We start from the raw sequence: 17,486 nt of genomic DNA on the forward strand, positions 1-17,486 counted from the left end.
TAATGAGTTCTGGAAGTCTGTGCATATCTTACAGATTTTTTGTCACCTGGTGTATGTACATACAAACAAAAAAAACTGCATACTTTCAATGTTGCATAATACTTCGCATTTTAGAGTGCCCACATAACACAAACGCATGACTATACATTATAAATATTACACAGATAAAGAGTAAAATAATCTGATGAATGATGTCTACCATGAGGTATGGAAAAGATCTACTGCACCAGTTTAGATCTCTGTTTTTATAAGTAAATACTTTCCACAGAACAGTCTATGTGTTGACATAAAAACAAAATACACACACTAAAACATATTACAATAATATTTTGGCACTGACATTAAATGCTATTGCACCCATAAACCTCTTACTGCTTTGCACAAGGAACGGCTAGACAGGAAATAGTTATAGAGTTAATTTCGGGTTCAACATTTGTACTATTAGAAAATACACTTCTTATTTTGCAGCTTTTAAAAGGCACAACTGAAAAATTTTGAAAACAAAATTCAATTTTTCTTACAACATAATTAGAGACATACTTAAAATATGTCTTCTGTTTGTTTTCAGACTTATCAAATAGTAATAATCCACCTTTATCACAAAGATATGCTTATAGCACAAGAAAATTATTATCACAAGAGTCCCTTAATGCAGTCATTGTTATGAATTTCATATAACAAATTGGAAGATTGAATAGAAACAATTAATTCTGATAATGCAAATCTACAGGTGAGATAAGAAATGTGCTTATTCTCTGTTTGAGACTAATAAAAATTAAGTTTTAAAGAAGAAAGGGACCATTTTTAAAGCATTAAGAAACCGAGTGCAAAAAAAAAGTTTTGCTAATATAAATATTAAGCATGCTGAAATCATGACTAAAATTATTGCTGGTGATTTCATCACTAGCAAAAGAAGTAGGAAGTTTTAAAGCAAACAAATGGGTATTTCATGCAAACCATTACTCTGCTCATTAACGTTAAACATAAATAGTGTAAACAATAACTGTCTTTCTTCATATTCAGCAACTATTTTCATGTGGTCCCCACGTTAAATTTTGGAATTAAAATACCACTATGTCATTCCAGGTGCCGGTATTTGTGTGATGACATCTGAGAAAGTCCCAACACGGAATATTGACATTTCTGACAGTGGTAATGGGTTTGCTTTTGGTTATGATTACAGCCATCTATGTTACAGTTCTGGGATGGGGTATATTTTTCGAAACCTGCTGCACTGATGCTATCTAACTTAGCATGCTGTCTTCGATGTGCAACAACTTTATTTGTGTCAGTACAAACAAAATCACACTTGAGGCAGTGAAAATGGCTTGATTTGTTAGCCATTGATCCAAGCGTGTTAGCATAAATACAGTCTGATCTGCCACAATTAACATTAGCACGATACTGATGGAAATCACCTCCCATTAATGTATCTAGTCTTTCATGGCGTGCTGTATGTTGCACAAACCGAGTTTTGTCACAAAAACTATACCCACAGTCCCTCCTCATGCAATGAAAGTGTGTTTGATGCTCACGATATCCACAGTGTGGATATCCACAATCTTCATTAAATCGGTATCGCACGTAACCCTCTGGAACAGGTTCATCTTTCAGAATTCTTAAACTTATAAGTTTAGTTTTTTTGTTATCTGTTCTATCTTCGTGTGATCCTGGATGTGAGCGTTTGTGGTCACATAACTTCACCGATTCTCCTTCCTCGTGTGAGGTTGAGAAATCTACCTGAGGAGAACCATAAAAATTTTCCTTCTTTACTACTATTTCATCAGTTGAAGTGGTAGTTATAGCATTTGCACTGATAACACTACATGGTACAGCAGCTGAAGTACTAGTTATAGTCTGCCAGTGTAGAGGATAAGAAGAAACAGGAGGCGGTATTCCTTGAGACATCTTGGTGTCTTCAGTATTTGTAAGTATTCCATCTTTTGAATTTTGCTCATCCCCATCACTAATCCGTTCACCATCCTCTATCCCTACAGATGATGGAGAAAGTGATCCAACATAACCAAGCGGATATACAGGAATTGGATTTGGAGCACTGCCATGTTTGACCAGATGAGAGTGAAGCTGAGAAAAGGTTGACAGAGCCTGAAATTAAAGATTATAAATTTGAACAATACATATCAATAAATAATAAAGTAAATATCTTTAATAGTAGTTAAAAATAGATTTTCAGGCTTTATGATTAAACTAAGTTTAATTTAGCTAAAATTTTGTTTAGGTATTAAACAGTAATATCTTGGAAACTTGGCTTACACCTTTACTGTATCCATTTGCTTTTAATGACCAGCAGTTTATTTAAGAGTTTTTTAGGTTCCTTAAGATAATGAGAATTTTTCTCCGTTTGTCTCCCTTGTTGCCCCATATAGAGTTTTGCTGTATGGAAACGTTTGCAATTTATTATAGCATTGTTCCAAAATTAACTCATTGGATTTAGCCGACCAAATTGTATTCTTATTGGTTAAACCAAAATAAAAAATGATGGTGGTACAACATGACAAAATTTCATGCCGGCTGGGGCGTCGCCCGGTTAAACAAGGCCCCCGTTGTTTTCGCCAGGGAACCAGGGCGAACAGCGAAAAGTCAGCTACTGGAACAAATCTGAAAACAAACCCCAACTCAACATCACCAGAGTTAAAGATCGGTACTATCAACGTAAGAAGCCTGAATGGCAAAGAAATGGAGCTAGCTGAGGAATTAGATAAGTACCAGATCGACATAATAGGGGTGACTGAAACAAAAAAGACCAAAACTGGTGAGATCTTTCTGAGCAATAAATACAAAATGTTATATTCAGGCAATAACAATCAAGGAAAAGAAGGAGTAGCCATAGTATTCAACACAAAATACGAGGCTAATCTTCTTGAATGGCAATCAGTCTCAAGTAGAGTAATGTGGGCAAATATGAGAATGGGGAACTGGACAATGAGACTTATTTGTGCCTATGGTCCCACAGAAGGTTCTACTAAGGTAGAAGTGGAGGAATTTTTTGAGGCTTTAGAAAAAGCAACTGACACAATGAAAAAGGAAAAGTTGGTCCTTGTTGGGGATCTAAATAGTAGAGTAGGAAATGATTGTGAGACATACAAAAATATTTTGGGAAAATTTGGAGAAAAGAGCAAAGCTAATAATAATGGCAAATATCTGTTGGATTTCTGCTCAGGACATGGACTGGTTATTACTAACACCATGTTCCAACATAAAAATGTGCACAAATTCACATGGAGAGAAGAGGCTAGGAATAAGAAAAGTCTCATTGACTATGTTATTGTTGATAGTGATGTTTTCTCCCTGGTGCAGGACACCAGAGTGTACAGAGGATTTGAAATTGGAAGTGATCACTATTTAGTCTTGAGCAGGATAAAATTGAATTTCATATTGAAAAGAATAACATGTAAGAAAGTTTTAAAGCGAATAAAGTTGAGCAGCTCTCATATGTAAACTGTAGACTAAAATACAGAAATATTATTGAAAAGAAAATGAAAGAGTTTGAGAACAGGAATCAAACCTTGGAGATTCAGTGGCAAACTCTGAAGGAAACATTGATTGATTCTGCCAGAGAGGCATGTGGTGAGGTTGTGTGCAAAGATAAAAAAATCAGAACTCCCTGGTGGACACAGGAAGTTAAAGAGGCAGTGAAGGAAAAGAAGAAAGCATATCAAAAGTTCCTGGCAAATAAGTCAGCTTTTACTCTTACAGAATACAGAGACAAATGTAAGAAAGCTAAACAGTGTGTAAAACTAGCTAAACAAAAGTCATGGGAGGACTTTGGCAAGAATATAGAAAATAAATATCAAGAAGGTGGCAAAATATTCTGGAGGTTGTTGAAGAAGCTTAGGAATGGAGGAAAGAGTGCTGTAAAAGGAATTAGAGATGATAAAGGTGAAATGAAAACAGGAGAAAAAGATATCCTTGAAGTATGGAGTAATTACTTTGAAAAACTGCTAAATGAAACAAGCAGTGATGACAGCACAGTGATAAAAAACACTGACCAGGCATGCAGTCAGGAATACATATCCATACTTGAAGTAGAAAAAGCCATCAAAGGCTTGAAATGTGGAAAGGCAGCAGGAGTAGATGATATTCGACCAGAAATGCTGAAGTATGGTGGTATAAGAGTCTTACAGTGGCTGCACTGCATAGTTCAGAAAGCCTGGACAGAGGGACGAATTCCCGATGATTGGAGTAGAGCTCTCATAGTACCCATATATAAAAAGGGAAATAAAACTGAATGTGAGAATTACAGAGGTATTTCCCTACTGAGTGTTCCTGGCAAGATCTATGCAAGTATACTTGAGAAACGGTTGAGAAGAATTGTGGAAGAAAAGCTTGGTGAAGAACAAGCTGGATTCAGGCCAAATAGAGGCTGTCGGGATCAGATCTTCACTTTACACAAATAGTCGAGAAAGCATGGGAATATAACAAAGATCTGTATTTAAGTTTTGTCGATTTGGAAAAGGCATATGACAAGGTGCCAAGAGAGAAGCTATTCAATACGCTGCAGTTATATGGTGTCAATGGGGCATTATATCAAGCAATACTTAGTCTTTATTTGAGTTGTAAGTCAGCAGTTAGAATTGAAGGAAGTACAGGAAGATGGTTTAATGTTAAATCTGGTGTGAGACAAGGATGTACATTATCCCCTCTGTTATTCATTATCTATATGGATCACATTATGAAGGAATGTGGTATTAAACCTGATATCAAAATTGGAGATGTTAATGTCAGCTCTTTGCTTTATGCGGATGATGTTATACTTCTAAATAAATCCGCTACAAGTCTGCAAGAGTCTTTGACTAAATTGAATAGCTGTTGTAATAGATATGGTATGAAGGTCAGCAATAAAAAGACAAAGACAATGAAAATAGGCAGAATCACTGAAAATGTCAACTGTGTTGTGAATGGAGAACCTGTGGAACAAGTAAAACATTTCAGCTACTTAGGCACAATTTTTACTGAAGATGGTAAACTAAATATAGAAATAGACAACAGAATCAGCAAAGCTGGTATCGTGGGAAGTCAATTGAATAAATTCATATGGAATAAGAAAGAAATTAGTCGGAACACTAAATTAGCTGTATACAAGACTGTGTTCAAACCAATTTTAACTTATGGATCTGAGAGCTGGGTCAGAAGTAAAACACTTGACCAAAGACTAGAGACCGCAGATATGAGAGTCCTGAGAAAGATTAGAGGCGTGAACAGGTGGCAATATCATATTAAAAATGAGGATATTAGGAAAGAACTTGACATTGTCAGCATCCAGGAATGTGTTAGCAGAGCTAATCTCAGATGGTATGGTCACTTAAATAGAATGGGAGAGGAAAGATTAGCAAAACAAGTGTTCTCTGCCAGGTTGGCAGGAAAACGACCCAGAGGAAGACCAAGATATAGGTGGATTGATACGGTACAAAGTGCCTTAGACGATAGAAATATAAGATCTGATAATGTTGAAGTCTTGACAAGTAACAGACTGATTTGGAGGAAAATTGTAGATAGGAAGTTAGTAATGATGTAATTTTTTCATGTAGTACTGTCATATCCTGTACACCCCTTGAGGGTACATGGCAGGAATTTGATGATGATGATATATATATCACTCCCACATACAAGAAGCTGCAAGGCCTGTAAATGCTGTGTATGGGCTCAAATTGAGAGCAAAGTAATCTATATGTATTGATGTTTGTTGTCATTGGGGGGGAGTACTTCATGGGAAAGGGTGTTCCAAGAACTGAGATAGATGGAATGAAAAATGACCGGGAGTAGCAGGTTCAGTGAAGCAGTTCAATTATAAATGGAGGATAGGAAGCTGCTGCTTATGTTTCTTTAGCAGAAATGGGGGAGGGATGTAACAGATGCTAGGTCTGCCAAACAACACCCATGGAAATATCTGTAGAAGAGACACAATACAGAAATTGATCATCTCTGAGCTGAATTATATGAGAAAGGGACCATTAATCAATTGAACTCTTACTACTTCCAGTCCTGAATAGCATTAATAACTTTTACAGAGGTTTTAGGTCCACCTCAAATGTGAGACAAACATTTCAAGGTTCGCAGATTTGGAATTTGTATAGACTATGTAGCTGGACAGATGAAAAGTAATATCTTAAGCAAAAAAGCATGCCAAGTTCTTTAGAAGTGGAGGATATTAGAAGTAATATGATTATGGTAGGAAAGGCTAGGAGTAAGAGTCAGTCTGAAAAGTGAGATCTGTTCTTGACTATTAGGCATTATCAGAAGTAATGGTAGAACTATGTTTTGTTTTTCCCCCTCCTCTTGCAACAATTATGAAACTATATATATTTTGGAAGAATTGAAGGTGGAAATCAGTGTTTAGGAAACTTACTGTAGATGATCCTGAAGTTTGAAATGTTTGTCATGGACTGAGAATATTAACATCGGCAAACCTGTGAATAGAGCCCCTAAGGTCAGTGAAAGCAGATCATATGTGTATATGAGGAAGATGGTGATTGAAATAACAGAGCCGTGAGTAATATCTGTATAGAGAAAACCTTCCACCATTACATGCAGTAAATGACATGAGAGAAGCCCTTAGTGCCAAACCCTGTCAAGTGCAACAGTAGAGGTTTCTCCAAACCTTTCCATAGGTGGGTAATCTGCTGTAGTTCTTGATTGGCAAAATCAATACTGGTGGTAACTAATTAGTTCAAAGTTCTCCAGGTGCTGAAGAAGTTGATTGTTGATCATTACTGGATGCCACTTTGACATGGCTAAAACAGTCTCACTTATTCCCTTATACTAAGTGGTGTTAGCTGATTTTTTTTTTTTTTTATTTATATAAATAGTCAAACTCACAACATGGAAATGAGGTACTTTTTTTTTCACCAGAAAACAGGGTCATCCTACAGTGTTTCATTGATTCATACATTACTGAAGATGGATTCAACATGTTGAATGTAAATATTTATTAATTTTAACATATTTGATTTTCCTAGATATAGTTTAGCCTACAAACCTTAGAGTTTAAATGCCGACAGTTGGTTATCTTTATAAAAGAGGCGGTTGTTATCCAGCTTTGTGTCTACTACAGTTTATACTCTTTATGGTTTTGCCATTATTATATATATAGCTTATATTTCCCTCTCAACTGTGCATGCTACTTTTTTCAGATAATCAATGTCATGATTGCATTTGTTTTTCTCCTTAGTTTCCATGATTTTCAGTGATCAATCACATTATGACTATTCCTGTTGTAATTTCATCACAAGCAAACATGATATTTTGCAGAATAGTACAACTCCTAGTATTCTTCTCCCTCATTAACAGTCCTGAATCTTTTCCTTGCTTATGACAATGCTCACACACTAATTTTAGCATCTTCTGTACCTCTCATGAATGGAATGTTATTATTATGTGACACCTCCAGGGAGGGCACCTACTCTACAGCTCTGTCTTCAACACTCAATCCAACTATACCAACGCCATCTACCGCCCACTACTAATACTAGTATTTCCACAAGCATCCATGCCCATGGAGGGATTTGAACCTGCAGCCTTTTGACTGGAGAGCGGACACGCTGACCAGATTTTTTTTTTTTGTACAAGTGAAAATTTCACTGGTGAGGACTCATAAGAAAGTATTTACACTTTAAAAACATAGCGGTTTCCTGAGTCTTGTACAATTACATTATTTCCATTGATTGTAAATAGAAAAAAAATTTACTTTTTTAGTAGATCTCATAGTTGCAACCCACTTTCGTGACTAATATAAAATCCACCATAAATTTTTTTTAGCCACTTTTTTTTTTCTCATTAAATAATCAGATCATCCTATATTTTTTCAAATCTGTGTATATCTACCTATTAACTGCTGTATGCATTGTATGTCACAACAATTCTCTTTCGTTGTTACAGACTATAAAGCAAAAAAATTTATATTAGACCATCCATTCTTTCCAGTTCCATGTTCCTACTTCATTTGTATACACAATTTAATTATATCTTAATAAAACAGCTGTCAGTTTGAATCTCTCTGTAGTATGGATGTGTGTGAATGACTTCAGTCAATGGACAATTTTCATTGCTTGGTGTCAGGCTCCCAGATTAGCCATTGTACTACAGGTGACCAACCTTTTGTAAGTAAGGATTGGCAAAAAAAAAAAGAACTGACAATGAAATATGAAAACTTAAACAGTTCACAGTGTTACAATAACATACTAAAGGAAATAGGGCAGCGAGAGATATGAGATTCTTGTTTGAGGTGGTACAAAAGAAGACACAGAGAGGAAAGATAGTGTGTTGCCTAGGTTTGATAATGACGAGCTGAGCAGAAGAGCAGTAATATTGAATGACATAATAGCTAGAATGTGTGACAAGAGAGGACTGGAATATGTGGATGTTTGGAGTGTGTTTGAGGACAGAGAGGAATTGCATGCGAGAGACCGTTTACATTTGAATGAAGAAGGACGTAGGCATCTGGAGAGATTATTGTTCTGAACAAGTCAGTGTGTCCCGGGGAGGATGGTAGCAGGGGTGGCCTCTTGTGAGAAGGGGGACGACATCAGCTAACACTGAGTCTAGAAGGGATAATGCTGGGTAAAGAAACAATGGCATTTATTTATATGCTATACACTAATGCCAGGAGTATCTGGAATAAAGGAGAGGAATTGGTGGCACAGATAGCATCAGCCTGGCCAAAAATTATTGGGATCACTGAGACGTGGTTGACAGAAGAGGATATAATGATAGGAATAGAAGTCGCTGGGTATAGCATTTTTCGGCAGGATAGGAAGGGAAAGCGTGGTGGTGGAGTACTGCTTATGATAAGTGACGACCTATGTCCTCTAAGAGTGGAGACTTTGGAAGGCAGTGGCACTAATGATTTTGAAAGATGTGGTGTGAGGTACAGGTGGGCAAGACAGGAGTTTTAGTGGGGTGTTGCTACAGACAGAGGAGCACAGAGGGTGGGGACCAGGAAGTGTTTAGACAGTTGAGTTTGGCAAGTGCAAGAAGAATGAGGAATTGGAAGGCTGGGATATCATTAGTGCATGGGAAATTATGAAAGAATATTTGTTAGCAGCAATGGTAAGTTGTATGCCACGAGTGAACAAGAGGACACAATTTGGAGTAAAGTGGATGACAAACAATATTAAACAGGAATTGCACGCGAAAAAGAGGCTGTGGAAGAGATATAAGGAGACACGTGAAGAGAATATGCATGAAGAGTATAAGACACAGGCCAGAAGAGTGACTAGTATGGTAAGGAAGATGAAACTGGAATATGAGAGGAGATTGGCCCTAAGATCCAAAGAAAATCCTAGGGAATTTTTTAGATATGTGGCCAGTAGGAGAAGAAATGACTGTGGAAGAATGATATTGTGGGATAAAAATGGTAATAGAGTGACTGATGCAGAGAACATAGTGGAATTGTGTTCAATGAACACTTTATTGGAGTATTTCATCCTGGAGGAGTCAGTTTTAATGCTAGAGGGATTGGGCAGGTTCGAGGTTTAGAGGTACAGGAGGAGAGTGTGTTTCAAATGCAGTGATAGCTCAGTAATCCGAACTGCGGTTTGAAAGAAAAAAGTTTTATTTATTACGTATTATTATATTTATTTAATAATTATAATTTTAACTAATATTATTACAGTACAGTATTTTTTTTATACTGGAGGCCTATTTTGATTTATTGTGTGTTCATGTTTGCTTTTTTTATACTGTACAGTACGTACTGTATTGTCAGCATGAATCACAAATATACACAAAAAGAGGAAATTCAAAACGTGCATAATTTGGTTAAAAATCCAGATGTTACGGAATGGAAAAGTAGAACCGAAAGTGAATTCGAAATCAAATCAAATGCTGAAATTATAAATGTGACGCTACAGAATGAATTAGATGACAATGAAAAAATCGAAGAAAAAAACGTAAAACATGAAGAGGCAGGTGACAGTTTTAGCATGCGTATAGAATGGGCTAAGCAGAATGATATGCCATTCCATAAAATTTTGTTGATAATGCAACTCCGAGAAGAAGCATTTGAAAAAAGTTTAGCTTCCAAGAAGCAAAAGAAAATCAGCAACTTTTTTACAAAGAAAGAAAAAAAGTTTTTTGTGTTATTTTGTGTACAAGAAAGTGATATTTTTTATGCAAATTAATTACGTACTGAAGTATACAATTTTATTAAATTAGAATACTCAACAATACAGGTACATACAAATTAAATTTTGTTACTAAAATAAACTTGTGTACTGTATTTTTTTTTTTTTCACATTACATTGCAGTGGCTTTTTTCTATCAGTTAATTTATTTACAGAATTAAATTCATGTACCATTTAGAATCTGATTATTTTTGTCTTAAACGCTAGTTATTGTTGTCTCTGGGGGTAAATTCGCTAATCCGAATGAGCACAGTTTTTATTAGTTCGGATTAGCGAGATACCACTGTACTGAGTACTCTGGATGTCAGTAAAGCTGTGGGACTGCATGGTATTTCACCACGAGTTTTGAGAGAATGTGCTAGGGAAGTGATGGTGCCAATGGAATGGAAGGAAGGTAAAATAGTGCCATTGCATAAGGGTGGTAGCAGACTGGAAGTGACTAATTATAGGCCAGTTTGTGTGTCATCAGTAGTTAGTAAGATCTTGGAGAAAGTAGTGAAGGACCATATACAGCATTGGGCAGATGAGGGTAATGTTATCTGTGAGAGTCAACATGGATTTGTGAAGGGGCACTCTTGTTTTTTTTAGCAATATGCTAGTCTTTTATGATAAAGTTACAAGACCATTAGATGAGGGAAAGGTATATACTACCATTTTCTTAGACTTAGCAAAGGCACTTAACAGGGTGCCACATGATAAGCTGATATTTAAGTTGCAGCACATGGGTCTAGATTCAGGATTGGCTGTCTGATAGGTATCAGAGAGTTGTGTATGGTGGGGCAGTTTCAAGGAAGCAGAGGGTTACAAGTGGGGCACAGGGCTCAATCCTGGGACTTATATTGTTTAACCTTTCCTTATACCAATGACATTATCATGGATTGCAAGGGGATATTCAGTTGTTTGCGGATGATGCAAAGCTGGGAAGGATTATTAGTAATAGTGCAGATGCGGCAGCCCTGCAAAAGGATTTGAATAAGCTAGATAGATGGGAAAATGAATGGGGAGTATCGGTTTAATGCAGCAAAATGTAAGGTCTTGGCGTTTGGGAAACATCGATGGGACACTGCATACTGTATGGGAGGAGTAATACTGGAGGAAGTAAGGGAGACGAGATCTGGGGTTGATGATTGATAGAAACCTGAATTTTAGAGGACATATTGCAAAGGTGGTGATGGTAACACAGAGGATTGCTGCAATAATGAGAAGGATGTTGACCTGCAGAGATAAAACAGTTATCATTCCATTGTATAAGACCCTGATCAGACCACACTTGGACTATTGTTCTCAGATTTGAAGGGGATAAATTAACTGTGGAAAGGGTACAAAGGCGGATAACAAAGATAGTTTCAGGACTGTACAATGATAGTTATGAGGATCGGCTGAGGGAATGTGGACTGCAGAGTTTGGTGGATAGAAGAAGGAGAGGTGATATGATTGAGACTTTTAAACTGTTGAGAGGTGGTTACAGGCTTGGTTGAACAGCAGGAAGGAGTGATGACAAGAGGCCATCCCTGGAAGTTATGAAAGGAAACTGTGAGCAAGAGGGTGAGAGCGAGAACGGTCAATGAGTTTAAGGAGTGGTATGATAGACTTTGTGTTTTTTAGGAAGGACCTCCCGCGATGAGTCTTTTGACTCCTTGCAGGCCTGAATAATAATAATACAGAAAAATGTTTCTTTTCAATTCCTAAACTTACCTGATTGCATATATTGCAGTGGAAGTGATCTCTCTTCTTTAATTTACAAAATGGTCTTCCACAACTTTGCTGAGGGGTATACAGAATATGTTTCTCCATGCCTTGTAATGCATTTTTTGGACTTGGGCTTGGCTGCTGCAGTAGTCTGGTTAAGGGCTTTTCTGAGTCTTGTGTTACTGGAAGTAATGGTGGAGGTAATGAAGCTGTTGGGCTTGGAGAATTTGGTTCAGCCTTAACAGATACACATTTCTCCTTCGTAACAGGATCATCAATGTGAGAAGAAGAAGAAGAACTGCAGTTTTGTGTAGGAGATTGATACGACTGACTGCTTGATGGAAAAGCAGAGAGGGGATAGAAAGTACCAGCTGCTTTAACCACAGTTGTACGTGGTGGTGTATCACAGGAAAAAGTTCGGCTAGTATTTATGGAGGTGGTGGGACTATCTGTTCTCTCATCTTCACTTGATGATGCTTGCTGTTTTTTCTTTGGAGATATCAACAAACTAGCATCTTGGTCTCTGTGTTTCTGTTCATGCATATTCATAGTGCTATAGCGAACAAAGGAATAACTGCAGTTTGGACGAGTGCAATGAAAATGCCGATTGACTTTATTACTATGGCACCCTGATAGGTGACAATCAACATTCCTATCATAGAATACAAAGCCTTCCATAATATCAATATTGTCATGGAAATCTTTGGAATGCAAAATTAGTATATCACTCCTGTCTGTTACATAATAACAACGGGGCTGAGTGCAGTGATAGTGTTGTTGTTTTGAGAAGATACATCCCTTATCAGGACAAGTGATATTCTCTGGAAACACATAAAAACCTTCTGTGATCTAAAAAAATAAATGAATAAAATTATGAACATTTCAGTAGAAAATTTATTCAGTTTATTCAATGTACAGTAAAAGCTTTGTTAGTTACCAAATGCATTATTTGAAGTGATTCAAATGAAGAAAAACACCACCACCAAGTTTGCTAAAGTAATAAGAATTCTTTATATGATATTTTTTTTGTGTGTGTTAATGGTTTATAAAACTTAAATTTTAGATTAAGGTACAATGTGCCTTAGACAACAGAAATATAAGATCTGATAATGTTGGAGTCTTGGCAGGTAACAGACTGATTTGGAGGAAAATTGTAGATAGGAAGTTAGTTAGTAATGATGCAATTTTTCTCATATAGTACTATCATATCCTGTACACCCCTTGAGGGTACATGGCATGATGATGAATTTTAGCTTAAAACTGCTTTTCATGGGCATGTCATCACATTACACCATATTTTAGTAGGGAACCAATATTGCTTCATCTGTGGGTACAGTAAGAAATTGTTTCTGCAGGGAGGGGAAACTCCATACACATTACCATCTGGTTTAGTCTGTGTACTATCTAGAGTTTCCCCTCCAGCTAATGAAAATTCCTGTGTAGCATTCTCTGCCAAACCTGAGTAAAGCAGACAGAGCACGTTCACCCTCAAGCTGCATGCCCTAGTTATCTAAGTTTCCAACATTATAAATCATAATGATGACACTTTGGACCATAAAAATCCCACCTCCTCAAAAATTGAAGTGGATGATGGTACACGCAGTAGATTAGGTAGTGTTGTATAGTGGCATTCCTATTATGATTCTTCAAATTCCATGGAGGAGTCATGTGATGATAATACAAAAATAATCTTCACTAATAGATGCATGTGCAATGACATGCATCTAAATCAACAACTACACAATTCTTCCCAAAGGAGGGCAGTACATGAGCTTTGGTTATATCTGACTTTCTATGCCACGTATTATTAAACTTGATATCTGCTCTGGCTCAAAATTTCTCAAATTTCTTTGCTGCTACCTTTACTTTTATGAACATTAAAGTCTTCAAGGAAGACTTTAATGTTCATAAATCCAACTAACTTTCCTTCTGTAACTTATAAGATCCCTAAAAGAGATGCTTCAGCATCTCTTTTAGGGATCTTATAAAAGTTAATAGTAATCTAACTTTTGCTGTTAGATTACTATTAACTTTTCATCTACCAAACAGAATACCAGATAATTTTTATTATTCTTCAAACATCCATGACATTTTCTTACCTAGTTCTTCCTCCAATTAGATCTCTTCTTGCAAACTCTGATTTGAGGATACTCATGATTACTTTTGACATTCAATCATTTATAGCACAAAGGCCGCCTTCCAAAGCTACCACATCATTGGTTTTAGCTTCTTTTTTTTTTTTATGGATTGCTAGTTTCCTTTCTATGGCTTTCTCTATCAATGCTGATGATATAGCTCTCTACTCTTCTTTCTATATATTTATGACTTTCACTCCACAGATCTTATACAAAGTTTTGTTGACAATAGCACACTAAATCCCTCTATTTTATTACTTCACTCCACAGATCTTATACAAAGTTTTGTATAAGATCTGTGGAGTGAAGCATGTAATGGCACCTGTATAGCCCTGTAGAATTAAGTTTTTGCCTTCATTATGCCAGACCAGAAGAAAGACCTTTATAAGTTCTATTCTAATTGCCAAATAAAGGAACTTTTTCTAGGCCTTTTTTCAGTGATACAAAAAAAACTCCTTTATTTGGCAAATTAGTAAAATCTCTGATACAGGCAAGCAGGGTTTTTTGTGTGTGTGAAAAAAACAAACAATAATGTATAATATCTCATAGCTTTATGCCAGTGTGCAGAAAATAATTGTGATCTATCATCTAAATTTGGTTATATCACTGGGTAATGGATATTTAGGATGAAAATAAATATTATCAATATGTATGGTATTTATTTCATTATTACCCCTAGAGCGTCGAAAGACTCATTGAGGGAGGGCACCAACACCATCTACCACTAGTATTTTCACAGACAATCACAAACATTCATGTCCACAGCGGGATTTGAACCCGCAGGCTGGATACGCCAACCAGGCCAGCATTTTATGTATAGGCTCCTCAGAAGAGTACAAGGCCTCATTAAGGAGATCAAAGCTTTCATATTGTCACCTTCCCCCTTCCCAATTCAAAACAGTGTAAGTGATAAATCCTATGATGTAATTACTAGATTTAGCACTCTTAAACCTCTGGTACATTACATCATATGCTGTGCTATGTAATTATTTCTTGGTAACAGCAAAAATTCAATGTTTTTCTCCTTCCAATCCATGTCCTCCATACCAATTACTTGCTTTCTACTCACTGAACTTATTTGCCAATGCATGCCATCTAACTGGCCTACAGCAGCAACTGATTATATGTTTTGTTCAGAGCTTTTTAGCTGCAGTTCATCAGCAATACTCCTCTCCTATTTTGTTCTGCCTATCCTCCACGAAAATACTATCCCAATAATTACATCAGCTTCTGTCAGACATGTCTCACTATTACTATCATCCCCCCCCCCATTCTGAATGTTTCTGGCATTAGTATACATACGTAGTAACCTTTAGTCCCACAACTACCCTTACACTTTATATTAACTATCCTAATCCAGTTTGTTCTGCAGAAGTATATTTAGCATTTTTCATTCTATTCAGCAGTCTTTGTCAAGATTCTGAACACTAAATCCATTTAAATACCAAACAGTCCTGCCATGAATACATTATACATCCATCACATTCTCTTCCTTTCAGGATACCCTCTTCTGTTAAACAGGTTTCACCAATTCCGAGAACTCACTGCCTGTTCCTGATGCTTTTAGCATTAGTAAGTATATGTGACCAATCATCAGACTGGTGGCTATTCAAGTAATTCTAAAAAATGGATCAGTTTAAAGAGTCATCAACTGTTCCTCTCACTTTATTATAAAAAAGCAATTAGATTATTATACGTGTGTTGAGGCTTAAGTGCTGTGAAGAATTCATGTTAGAGGTTTAATGGAATATTAACAGCACTGAGAAAGGATTACAACTAATTTTAATACTTCCAATATTTCGTCTCTGTCACAGAGACATTTTCGGGGATTACAAAAATTTTTATAACAATACACACACAAATACAATACAAAGTGAAACTAAAGTCCTATCTAGGTGGTGAACCCTCTATGGGCATTTGCAGGTGGCCTGGGATGTAAAGAGGGATCTCTGATAATTAAAGTTTCCCAAATTTTGGGAAGTTTAATGCAACCATATTTGTTTAAATTAGGTCGATTCCTGAGTGTAGATGCAGATTCAAAGAATATTCTTCCTTTTTTTGAATTTACTATGGTGGAGCATGGTAGTTTTTTTCCAGGAGATCCTGTGGGATGTATCCAAAACATGGTCTGCAGGCCAGATTGACCATAATCATGTTTGCAGATGTAAGAACTGTGTTCTTCTAACCAGATGGATGCTGACCTGCCTGTTTACAGGAACAAGGTGCTCTATATATACCAGGCACTGAAAGAGGAGGGAGCTGGTCTTTAGTGGAGCGGATAAAGGTAGCAAGTTTACGGTGGGGCTTAAAAGCTGTATGGAGGTTGTTCTTTTTTAATGATCTGGCTATTTTTTCTGAAGTGCCACAGATGTAAGGAATGGTGATGACATTTCTGAAGTCCTTCTGAAGTGATGGACGGGGAATGGGGGAAGCACTTGATTATTATTTTTTTAATTCTGTAGTCATTATAGCCATTGGAAAGGAAGGTGTTGTGTATGTGTTTGAGTTTGGTTGAAAGGGCAGTTTTACTGGAACAAAGATTGTGGGCCCTATTGGTCAGGGTTTTAATAATGCCATATTGCTGGGATAGTTTGTTAATGTATCTGCCTGTATGAGTAGGTTTTCTATATACAGAGAAAGAAAGAAAGGTTACCATTAGGAAGGCGTGTTACTAAGGTGTCTAGGAAGGGAAAACTGTTGTTATTTTCCTTTTCCATCGTAAACTGGATTCTTGGATGTAGACTATTGAGGTGACTGAGGAAGGAATCTAATGTGTCTGGGCCATGAGGCTAAATAGAGAACACATCATCTACATATCTCAGCCGGATAGAAGGTTTTAAAGGGGAAGAGTCGATGGCTCGTTTTTCAAAATTTTCCATGTAATAACTGGTGAGAGGGGGGAACCCATGGCAGTTCTCTCTATCTGTTTGTAGATTTTGTTGTTCCAAGAGAAATAACCAGAGTTGATGGCAAAGGATGGCCTTTTTAAAAAGATGTCGGGACTCGAGTTATTCCTAACTGTGTTAGGCTTAAAACCAAATTTAAATCTAATAAAGCTCTCCGGATATATACAAACATGCTAGTCTGGCACTATCACGAGAGCAGATTACTAAAATTCGCTACGACATACTCTGCCATTGTCTCATTAAAGACAGAGCTCTCTGCTATACTCAATCCTGAACTTTGGTCTATTCTCCTTAGCATCTCAAAAAGAATTGAAGAAAATAAAAAATAAGCACATCAAAAAGTTCAATAAACTTTGCAAATCTAAACCGCTCCATACAGTAATCAACCTATCTTCTAAAAGACTAAGCCGTTAGTGCCCTAAGCTTCGGACACAATTTTCCCGCTGCACCTATTGAAGTTCCGGTATTGGATATTATGTACAACATTGAACGCGGAATCTGTCACTTAGCTCCAGAAACAGCCAATAACATCAGACTTGACATAACTAACATTCTCTCCCGTTCTTCACCTCCTAAAGTTAATTTATCTTCCAGTCACTTCTCTGCCCTCAAAT

The 17,486-nt window shown here is 36.8% G+C and overlaps 1 protein-coding gene across 6 annotated transcripts in view; it reads right to left on the bottom strand.

Annotated features, from left to right (window-relative positions):
* Positions 1-226: 226 nt before the first annotated feature.
* The window catches only part of LOC150105318 (zinc finger protein castor homolog 1-like), a 360,761-nt gene continuing 343,501 nt past the window's right edge, over positions 227-17,486 (bottom strand). For all 6 annotated transcript variants that reach the window (XM_090394084.1, XM_090394080.1, XM_090394082.1 and 3 more), the window contains 2 exons: positions 11,838-12,680; positions 227-2,106 (listed from right to left, as the gene is read on the bottom strand). In XM_090394084.1, the coding sequence (XP_090250210.1) occupies positions 1,078-2,106; positions 11,838-12,680 (1,872 nt within the window). In that variant the 3' untranslated portion in view covers positions 227-1,077. The remainder of the gene's footprint in view (positions 2,107-11,837; positions 12,681-17,486) is intronic.

This window comes from Typopeltis vanoorti, chromosome 6 (assembly GCF_054136105.1).
Source record: "Typopeltis vanoorti isolate ZY-2024b chromosome 6, IOZ_Tvanoo_1.0, whole genome shotgun sequence".
Lineage (NCBI taxonomy): Eukaryota > Metazoa > Arthropoda > Arachnida > Uropygi > Thelyphonidae > Typopeltis > Typopeltis vanoorti.